This window comes from Poecilia formosa, unplaced genomic scaffold (assembly GCF_000485575.1).
Source record: "Poecilia formosa unplaced genomic scaffold, Poecilia_formosa-5.1.2 Scaffold217, whole genome shotgun sequence".
NCBI lineage: Eukaryota > Metazoa > Chordata > Actinopteri > Cyprinodontiformes > Poeciliidae > Poecilia > Poecilia formosa.
The window spans coordinates 914,369-924,616 of NW_006800156.1; the positions used below are offsets into that span (position 1 = coordinate 914,369).

Genomic DNA, 10,248 nt, shown 5'->3' on the forward strand with positions numbered 1-10,248 from the left:
TTAGTCTTTATATCACAGGATGAAACATTATTTATGTTAAAACTGCTTTAGCTTAAACATTTCAGGGACTTGTATCGTCTCCGTCCCTATGACGTAAGAAAGGCGGGAAAACTCACAGCAGCGGCGGCGTGTGAGTTGATCTGCCCCCTGCTGGTCAGACTGCAATACTGCAGCTCGGATTCCTGAGCAGGCCAGTCGAATGTGGGCTGTTTATCTGAAAAACATGAAAACATCTGAAAAACATGAAAAATATCTGAAAAACATGAAAATATCTGAACAACATGAAAACATCTGAACAGTAACATGAACATATTTTGTAAAAAATAACCGCCTCGTTTCCTGCTATTCATGTTAAATTTATTTTTACTCACCATAGTTCGGTTCTGCAACATTTCCACTCAGTCCACTCATAAACAGCATCTCCTAAAATAAGATCAATAATTAAAAAAATCAGTTAACTGCATTAGGTACACTTCATTTTATTATTTTTAAATGTACTTAAAATACATTTTAAGTACATTTAAAATGTACTTAAAATGTAAATTTACATTTACATTTTAAATGTAAATGTTTAATTTCCTACGCTTTTACATTAGTTAATTATTGGAACCATAGTCCTTTCTCATTTATTCATTATTAAAATTGTTTTCCTGATTATTTCAATTCATTTTTTTCTCAGTTGGAGTGTGACTGCATGCACACTTATTTGTTATTTTTTTGTCACATCTTCACATTTTAGATCCTCAAACTAATTAAGATTTTCTGAACAAAGATAAAATCCTGTTAATTGATGATTTTATAATTATTTATTGTTCTAACGCCTGAATAAAACACTGACGTCTCTTCTGAGGGCTGATGATGAGGATTTTCTTCCTGTGATGAATTAACTCATAAACTGCTTTTTTATGGATTTACTCAGGTTAACTTTGTGTGATGACCTGAAACTTTTTACAGAAAATCCAACAAGATTAATAATATCAAAACTAAAATCTTTAAAACTCACATCTTTACCTTAGCTAAAATTAAACAATAAGATGCTCTTTGTAAAGTTTCTTTTCTTTAAAAAAGTCAAAAGTTTCAGTCTAGGTTATTCATTTAATAGTAAATAATAATAAAGGAAACTTACTTCTGCAGTGAGAATCTGCTCCATCCTGCAGAAGGAGGTGAAACAAACGGATAAACTCGGTTCGGTGCGACCAGCGGAGTCTGCCGGACCATCAGACACAGAAACGCTCAGCATGTTTTAAAGCTTCGCACCGACTGCCAGGATCTGCCTCTGGTCCTTCAGACGGCCAAAAACCATCACATCACGTTACGCTGACGGCACAAATATTCACTGCAGCATCAAAACACTCAAGTGTTTCTATTCAGGAGGTTTGGTTCAAGTTTTTATTTAAATCCAGAACAGGATGAAGCTACTATTATTATCTGCTGGTTTTTAATCAGGTGAACTTCCTGTTGTTGGGCCGAAGCAAAAGCTGCTTCTCTGAAATCATCGTTGCTGATTTTACGTCTTATTGTTGCATTAAACACCAAACATGCAGCTTTCAGCTTCTAGGCACCACAGATCTGGAACAAACATCCAGAAAACTGCAGCACAACCGAAACACTGAGTTCCTTTAAATCTAGACTAAAACCCACCTGGTTAGAGATTAAAAATAAAACATTAATCAACAGTTTGATGTGATGCAACATGTGAAGCTTCGGTTTATTTTTGTGTTTTTATCTTTGACACGTCTTGATGCTGAAACGTGACATACAGATAAACTTGGCTTGGACAAAATGTTAAATTTGAGCTGAAACATTAATATCATCGCCTTCCTGAAATAATGTCCTGCATTAATTTTTATTTACCTCAAACATCTTTAAGGAAAAAACGACTTGGGCCATAATCTTAGAAGCCTAAATAAAGAAGCCAAAGTTCTTGAAATGTTGGTTTTTCTTCGTACCAACTCTGAGCCGTTTCCATCCGAAGCTTTCCTTGCAGATCTCTTCTACCTCGTGGCACTCTGACCTCTGACCCCGCCCCTCCTCTTCCCCCAGGAGGGTCACAGGTCGTGTCAGGGTTGAGTTGCCCTGTGGATTTGCCGCGGCGGCTGTCAGAAACGTTTTACTGCAAAGCCTCAAACCAAATCAGAGCTAATACACATCAGCTGGACAGAAACAATCTGGGCAACTTTAACAGTCTCCACGGCAACACTTCCTCTTCCTGCTGCTTCCCACAACAAAACACGTATTCTGTCCAAAAGAATCTGGCCAGAATACGAGTTTACATAAATGATCACATAAAGTATCATTTTTAACTCAAATATGATCATAACTGTGAAAGTTTCATATTATTATGCTCTGATAGACCTGATACGAGCCTGGAGGTTGGAACAAAGTTCTTCAAACGGTAACAATCAGAAACTTATACTATCTTAGCAACGTCTGCTAGGAAATCATTTATTATATTAACTGTTTAGTTGTATTTTGTAGTAGAAGATGTTTCTATTTTATCCATTTTAAAAGTGGAAAAGCAACTTTTCTGAAATGTTTTACTCAACGCTGCAGTTGCTCCCATCCAGTCGATTTGAATCGAGCAGAATTACATTTCTGTAGGTTTCATCAACTCAAGTTGAGACGTTTTTCAACCGTTATGACAGGATTTTAAGACTTTATGTCCTCAGAAATGTACAAACTTCATTCAGCCAACTGGAGACAAATTTACAACTCAGCCATTATAGATGCAAAGAAGCTGCTAGCAAACGTTGATCCACTAGTCGTGTGGCTCTAAATCCACTCAAGTCAAGGATTTTAACTGGGAAATGTTGCAGCATGTTTAAATCTGCAGTAACTTTTATAAAAAATGCTTTTTATATATAGTTATTAAATCTGTCTCCATGTTGTGACAGTTTAATATAAGACAGATAATCTGTGAACAGACCGATTTCCTCCTCTGAGCTGCTAGCAGTCTGAAGAAATGCGCCGCCCCCAGTCAAAAACAACCAATCAGAGCCAGGAGGAGAGCCTTAGCGCTGTCAATCAACCTCATGTATGTACTTCCAACTGTGCTAAAAACAGAGAAGCAACTTATTGTTCCAGAAAAACAGTTTATCAGCCGTCGTTGGTGGTTATGCTAACTGGCCTTAGCATTAGTTACAGACTATGTTGTGGTGAACTAGCTGTAGCACAGCAAAGAGCAAGGGAGAGGGAGAGTGATTGACAGCACTAAAGCCCTCCTCCAGGCTCTGATTGGTTGACTCTGACTCAGTGGTGCATTTCTGCAGTTAGTACTGGGAGAACTGGGAGAAGGCAGCTCAGGTTTTTCACACATTATCTGCCTTATACAGTATTAAAACGTCACAACGTAACTTTAGCAAACATATAAAAAACTTTTTTCTTTTTTAAATTAAAGTTTACATATTAATTACTGCAGCTTTAACAAACTCCAATCTGTTGGAGCCAGAATGGGAACAATCAAAGCCCGCCATGAAAACACCCACAGGGCCAAAAGTGTCACCTCAGATCTGCAGCTGGTCGTCTCTTCTTCTACGGTCCTCTGCAGCAGCTGGATGAGGATAAACACGGTAGATTCCCCTCAGACTTTCTTATTCTTTAATAATTATGTCTAGTTATTATTAACTAGACATGAATAATCAACAGCAGAGCAGCTGGGAGAGGAAACGGCAGCTCACCTGCAGCTGATGATGGACCTCCGTCCTCCCAGGTGAGGCGGGATGGCGCCACCTGCTGGCGGTTCCTATTACTGCACCAGGAAATTTGGGCTTTTGGTTTTTATTTTTAAGGCAAAAATTAAAAGAGATTTAAAAAAAGACATTTATAATTTTAGCAGAGAGAATCTATGTAAATATTTGTGAAAGGCGATGTTATGGTAACGCTGACAGTCTGTCAAAGTATTCATATCCCTGCAGATCTTTTAGTTTTACCAACATGTTTCTTCGTTTTTAATCCATGTCTGGCAGGGTGGGACACAGAATCGCTGTCTGAGTGTCAAGATTTAGATTTACTGTCACAAGTGGAGCGTTACGGCTTTCGCTTTGATGCTCCTCTTATAAATGAAACGTCATTAAAAATAGCTTTTATTTCAAACACAACGGATATGGAGACGGAAAAGAGAGAACGATTGTTCTTGGAAGTCTGCTTCTGCATCTGCAGAAAGAGAGAAAAAAACAAAAAGACACAACCGTGAAGCCAAGAAACAACATATAAAATCACTGAAGAGAAAACGGTATAATTTATAAACACGATGTGTTCAGTGGCAACCGCAGCCCAACATGGAGTTTATGTGGAAAAAAATTCAACCAAACAATGTTTGTAAGAGCGAACAATGGCTCATTGGGCGTCGCCATGTTGAAATCCCGACTTTATTAACTGGAACGCTGACATCAAACCCAGCTCAGAATTCGGAAAAAAACTAAAAAACTCTTAACTATAATCGCCAAATATCGTCTCTGCTGCCCGGATATTCAGCTGTTAGCTTGTCATTACTGCAAGTCTCAAGTCAGAGGCTTCTTCAGGTTAGTTGCTACGCTGACTGCTAATGGAGATCTAGATTTAAAAGATAAATAACAGCAACGTAAAAATTCGAGAAGCTTAGTGTTTTATTGAAACGGGTCGATACAAAAACAGGACAGAACTGAACATCAGATCCGGTTTTCACCGTTTNGGTCGATACAAAAACAGGACAGAACTGAACATCAGATCCGGTTTTCACCGTTTACACAGAAGCAACAGAAAGACAAAAACACCAGGAGAAAATCAGTCAGTTTCCCTAAAAATGTCACCGTATGACCTCTGTCCAGAGACCAGGGCTGCTGGTCCAGGTCAGTTTGTTTTCCAGCTTTTACACACAGAACAGTTTACAACAGAAGATTATTGATAATTGATTCTTTATCGGTAAATTAAATTTATTTTCTTTACAGTGAAAAGCTTAAAACAAAATGAAATAATTATTTCTCAGAAAATCTGATAGAATAAATCCGTTTTCGTTCCATTTCCATTTGTTCCAAGAAATAATTCCTGACAGAAGACTGAATTTAAACCATCGGATGTCAAACTGGCTAAATCTTTTCTTTAATTACCGTTTTTATTATTTCTGCTGTTGGATTCCATCGTTTTCTTTTTCTTCTGATGTGATTTTTATTGTTTGTAAACCAACAAAAATCAACCAATCAAAACACAAAATGTGGTGGGAAGGGATTGAAATTGGTCTGAGTTAGCATTTAGCATTAGATTTGCTGTTAGCTAAATGGCTAATTTAGCAGAGGAGACGTCACACTGGGTGACAGAAGAGTAGTTGTTCAGCAGTAAAACAGGAGTTTAATATTTCAAAAGTAAAAGTTATATTTTTAACAAATTAGCCTTTAGCATAACTAGCGCAGTTAGCATTAGTGCCTAAATGGAGATTTGTTTTCCGTAAGGCTGCCAACATTTCTGAATGTATTTTTATAGACTGAAATGAATCTTGCTTTACCCTGCTCAGCCTTCTTGTTATCTGCTGACGTTATACTCTCTGTAATAGCCGTCATCTCTTCCCCATAATTTCCACACCAAAGACTGTTGATGCTAGCATATATTAGCCACTTTAAGCTACAAGAATCTCCTGAATCTGACGAGAAACCATTTTGTTGTTGTCCTCAAAAAGAATGATACAAAATCATACAGTTGGAATGTTTTCTGTTTCTTTTGTCAACACAAAATGTTCACAGCAGAACTAAAGCAATAGAAAACCAGACTAAAGATTATCGTTGTAGTTTTTGATGTTTAAATCTGTTTCTTCTTTTCTAATGATGCTGTTTGGATTTTAGCCTGTTCAAGTTGAACCACAACCTTTAACCCAATGTTTTCTTTGCAATGCTAACCAGATGATAGCAAAAAGCAGTTTCAACAAATTTAAGAAATCAATTATGTAGATTAAGATGCTACAATGCTTGTTTTCTAGAGATTCAGGACACAGTATTGGCTACAAACTAAGCTAGCAAAGATAAAAGCCTTACAGTCCTTTCGTTGGGTTTCCCCTCCAACAACTTCCACTCCGAAGAGTGTTGATGCTATTGCAAATTAGCCACTTTAAGCTAATAAAGAAAAAAAAAACAGATTCTGATAGGAAACCATTTTTATTGCCCTTCATGAACCCTGAGGACATTTTGCTGTGAGTTAAACCGTTAAGCTCAGTAAATGTGATAGAAAATAAAACGTTGGAATGTTTTCTGCTTCTTGTCAACAAAAAAGTTACAGTCAGTTAAACGAAAACCAGAAAAAATATTATTATTGTGGTTTTTGATATTTAAATTGGATACTTCTTTTCTCATGAGGTTTCCATTTTGGCCCGACCACGACCTTTGACCCAGCCCCTTCTGCAACGCTAACCAGATAATGGCTTATAACAGTTTCAACAGGATTAAGAAATCAATTATGCAAACAAAGCTGCTAAGATGCTTGTTTTCTAGATTTACAGGCCACAGCATTGGCACAAACAAACCAAGCTAACAAAGACAGAAACCTTAGAGTCCCTCAGTCGTTCTGTCTGTCATTAATTCGGTCGATCCTTCAGTTGCTCCATCGGTTGTTCCGTCGGTCGTTAATTCGGTCGTTCCGTCGGTCGTTAATTCGGTCGTTCCGTCGGTCGTTAATTCGGTCGTTCCTTCGGTGACCAGCGGCTGGATGAAGGAAGTCGACGGTTCTTGGAAGAGGACATGCTCGGGATGGTAGCTCTTCATGTGAGTTTTCAGGCAGTGGCTCTGGGTGAAGGCTTTGTCGCAGAGGGAACATCTGTAGGGTCTCTCTCCGTTGTGGGTCCTCATGTGGACATTCAGGTGCTCCTGTCGAGAACACGCTTTGCCACACACGCCGCAGCTGAAGCGCTTGATGCCGAGGTGGCTCTGGATGTGGACGTTCAGGGTGCTCTTCAGCTTGAAGTGGCGGCCGCAGTGGGAGCAGCCGTACGGTGTCTCCCCGGTGTGAACCCGCATGTGTTTCTGGAGGTCATACTTGTTGAAGAAGCTCTTGCTGCAGACAACGCAGACGAACGGGCGCTCGCCACTGTGGGTCTTCATGTGCCCCATCAGGGCGTTGTTGGACAGGAAGGTCTTGCAGCAGATGTGACACAGGAACATCCGGTCCCTGGTGGTGTGGACCTTCATGTGCTCCTTCAGGGTATGCTCCAGCTTGAAGCGCTTCCCGCAGACTTTGCAGCCGTAGTGGCGCTCGTTTGAGTGCGTCAACTTGTGGCGAGTCAGAGACCTGAGGTCGCCGACGGACCGGCCGCAGATGTTACAGAGGTACCGGTCGCGACTCACGTGACTCTTCTTGTGAGCCGTGAGCTGGCCTCTGAGTCCAAACGTCTTTGGACACAAGTCACACTTGTGCGGCCGGTCTTCCACGTGGACCCAGAGGTGGACGTTCAGGGCGGACTGGACGGCGAAGGTTTTGCTGCAGTGGCTGCATTTGAACTGGCGCTCTCCCGTGTGCAGGGAGACGTGGTTCTTGAGGCCCGAGGCGGTGAAGAACCCCTTCCCGCAGTACGAACAGTCATGGATCTTTTGGTGAACTTCAAAATGTACCTTCATGTCTTCCGCAGAACTGAAGGTTTCTCCACACACCCCGCAGACGCTCTTGGGGTCTCCAATGTGCGCCCAGGCGTGTCTGGTCAGACCCGATACTGTCCGGTACCAGACGCCGCACACCTGGCACAGCACCTTGCTCTCCTTGCCGTTCTCCATGTATCGCCTGGGGCCTTTGTAGCTCCTTCTTTTTGGCTGTGGATCGTCTCCTTCCTCCAGATCTTCGGCGTTTGGTTCCCACTCATCGTCGTCGTCTCGCAACGCCTCGTTCTCCCCTCCAGAACCCACGTCGCTCGCCGCTGCATGCCCCGACCTTCTGCGGTCCAGATCCTCAGGGCTGCAGAGACACAACAAGTTAGGACAGGTCCGCTCCCTCTGGGGTTTGGTGACAGGTCGGCTCTGCTGTCAGCGGTTACCTTTGAAGCGGAGCGGTTTCATCCTCCAGAACCACACAGTCAGTGGGCTGAGGTTCGTCCTTTACCAGCTGGAGGTTCTGCTCCTCGTTTTCACTCTCCTCGCCTCCTCCTGTCTGAGGAGGAAATCAACAAAAGCTTCGACACTTCAAAACTCAGTTCAAAGTTTCATTCTGACTATTTCCTGGTTCCTGAATTTATCTGCAGGGCAGTTTGGCCTAAAAGTTGGACTGAGTGATTAGATCAGCCCAACAACCCCGGTGATTCAGCCGGGGGTCTCGGTTTCCTCTCCAGGGATCAGTTCACATGAAGCTGCAGTCGGCTGCATCAGAGCCGGTGATGCAGTAGATTTGGTGGAAAACGTCTGAATCACATGGACAGAACTTTTGCTAGAACCAGAAATTCAAGAAATAAAAAGTTGGTTGCAGAAAACCCTGAAGCATTAATCATAAACATTAGTTCTGCTAATGCGCTAAACCAACATGGTATTTAGCAGAAGCTAATGCTAAAGCGCTGAGCCAGCAGGTATACAAAGACAGTTGGGCTGTTCTGTCCTAACTAATGACTAGTAAATGTTGGTTTCTTTCCTCTGAGTCTTCTGCAGAGACGGGTTCATACTGCTGCAGCGACAGATGAGTTTTCATACCTTCAGTTTGACGTAGAGGACGGACTTCTTGGTCCCAGTGGACCTCATGCTCCTGTAGATCTCCTCGGGCGTCAGGGTGATTGTTTTGAGCTTCTGCAGCTTCCTGCTGCGGTCCGACTTGTACATGTTGATCTTTTTGTCGTCTCCAACCAGCTGAGGGAAGGTGAGCCTCAGCAGGTCCAAGAACTCAGCCTCCTGCATCCTTCGAGGACATTTCAGCTCCTGCACCGACGACGTCTGCAGCTCTGGAACAGGAACGACTTCAGCTGGAGAAGCTTCACCGCCATGAAGCAGAGCTTTACACTCACCGGTTTCTGTGGGAGCGTCTGACTGGTTGTCCTCCAACACACAGACTCTGAGGAAGTGATGAGCTGGTTCCTCCCCGGCACGCGGCCGGCCCCGCCGCCGCCTCTGAGGCCGATCGACGGGAGACGACAACCTGCAGGACAACAGAGGAGGCGTGTGGAAACCCTGGAGGCAGCAGAGGGAGCCGAGAGCGGATCCTGCTGCCTCCAGGAGGTGCCTCCGGTTACCTCAGGTTCTCCTCGGTTTGATCACTGGAAGGCGTGGCTGAGCTGATGCTCAACTCCTCATCCAGCTGATGAAGAACATCACTGCTGCTGCTGCTGCTCTGAGGCTTGACTGCTGTCTGCAAATGTTCACACAAAATGAAGAACCATGTCTAGGATCCAGCTAAATGTGATCCAGGACCCTGAATGGAAAATATGGGAACATTTAAGGCCCAAAATAAATATTATTACATTGAAGACACTGCAAAAACCGGCATTATGAAGGGCCAACACACAATAACAGCAACATGTTCTGCTGAATCAGTGATGACGGGTTTGGAGCGGAAACCTTCAGGCGGACGTAGAGGGCGGAGTTCCCGCTGGACCTGATGGTCCTGTAGATCTCCTCAGGGGTCAGGCTGCTGACCCTCAGCGGATGCAGCTTCCTGCTGGTATCAGTTATGAACAGGTCGAACGGCTCTCCTGCAGCCAGCTGAGGGATGGAGGACCGCAGCAGGTCCAGGAAGTCCGACTCCTGCAGATCCCGAGGACAGCTCAAGTCCTGAACGGGACTCTTCTGAAACACTGGAACAGAAAACCAAACCTTCAGCTGTCGGTCAGATGGCTGAACGACCTCAGAACATTTCTCCTGAGGAGAACCCAGCACACGGTTCGTCTGGAGCGTACCGTTGTTGGAGAGCACCTCGGTCTCAGGGTTGTCCAGAACCCGAACCCGGAAGTCCAGGTGGGTCAGGGAGCTCAGAGGTTTACTGGCTCTCCTCTTCTCAGGTCGGACTCGGGATGGAAATGACCTGGAGAAGTCAGACATTCGTAAAAACAACTTCTGGTTAAAATAAAATCTGTCAGATGAATCAATCATTTTGTCCGTAGATGTAGAATAACAGATGTGTAACCTTGGTGATATCTCATAGTCTGGGTCCGTCAGATCCTCCCGTTTGGGTCTGGACCGCGACGTCACCTGAACCACAGGCTGAATGTCTTCATCATGGTCATCATCACCGTACCACAGGAAGTCCAGACTCCCAGAGTCCCTCACATCTGGACGAAAATAAAAAAAACACAGTTTGGTTGGACTGGTGTGTGGAAACAACCAG

General features: G+C 43.3%; 2 protein-coding genes across 4 annotated transcripts in view; both read right to left on the bottom strand.

The window, feature by feature from the left end:
- The window catches only part of LOC103149110 (transcription factor 7-like 1), a 10,221-nt gene extending 8,623 nt beyond the window's left edge, over positions 1-1,598 (bottom strand). Inside the window, exons 1-3 of the mRNA XM_016679631.1 lie at positions 1,127-1,598; positions 372-423; positions 117-214 (exon numbers count right to left, since the gene is read on the bottom strand). Of these exons, the coding sequence (XP_016535117.1) occupies positions 117-214; positions 372-423; positions 1,127-1,240 (264 nt within the window). The 5' untranslated portion in view covers positions 1,241-1,598. The remainder of the gene's footprint in view (positions 1-116; positions 215-371; positions 424-1,126) is intronic.
- Positions 1,599-6,100: 4,502 nt separating this feature from the next.
- Positions 6,101-10,248, bottom strand: part of LOC103149111 (zinc finger protein 852-like) — a 41,883-nt gene continuing 37,735 nt past the window's right edge. The window contains exons 2-9 of one of the 3 annotated variants that reach the window (XM_016679676.1): positions 10,048-10,192; positions 9,821-9,945; positions 9,483-9,718; positions 9,158-9,273; positions 8,625-9,063; positions 7,982-8,094; positions 6,624-7,902; positions 6,101-6,515 (exon numbers count right to left, since the gene is read on the bottom strand). In XM_016679676.1, the coding sequence (XP_016535162.1) occupies positions 6,507-6,515; positions 6,624-7,902; positions 7,982-8,094; positions 8,625-9,063; positions 9,158-9,273; positions 9,483-9,718; positions 9,821-9,945; positions 10,048-10,192 (2,462 nt within the window). In that variant the 3' untranslated portion in view covers positions 6,101-6,506. Of the gene's footprint in view, positions 7,903-7,981; positions 8,095-8,624; positions 9,064-9,157; positions 9,274-9,482; positions 9,719-9,820; positions 9,946-10,047; positions 10,193-10,248 lie in introns of all 3 variants that reach the window. The other 2 variants (XM_016679675.1, XM_016679674.1) reach the window with 2 other exon arrangements.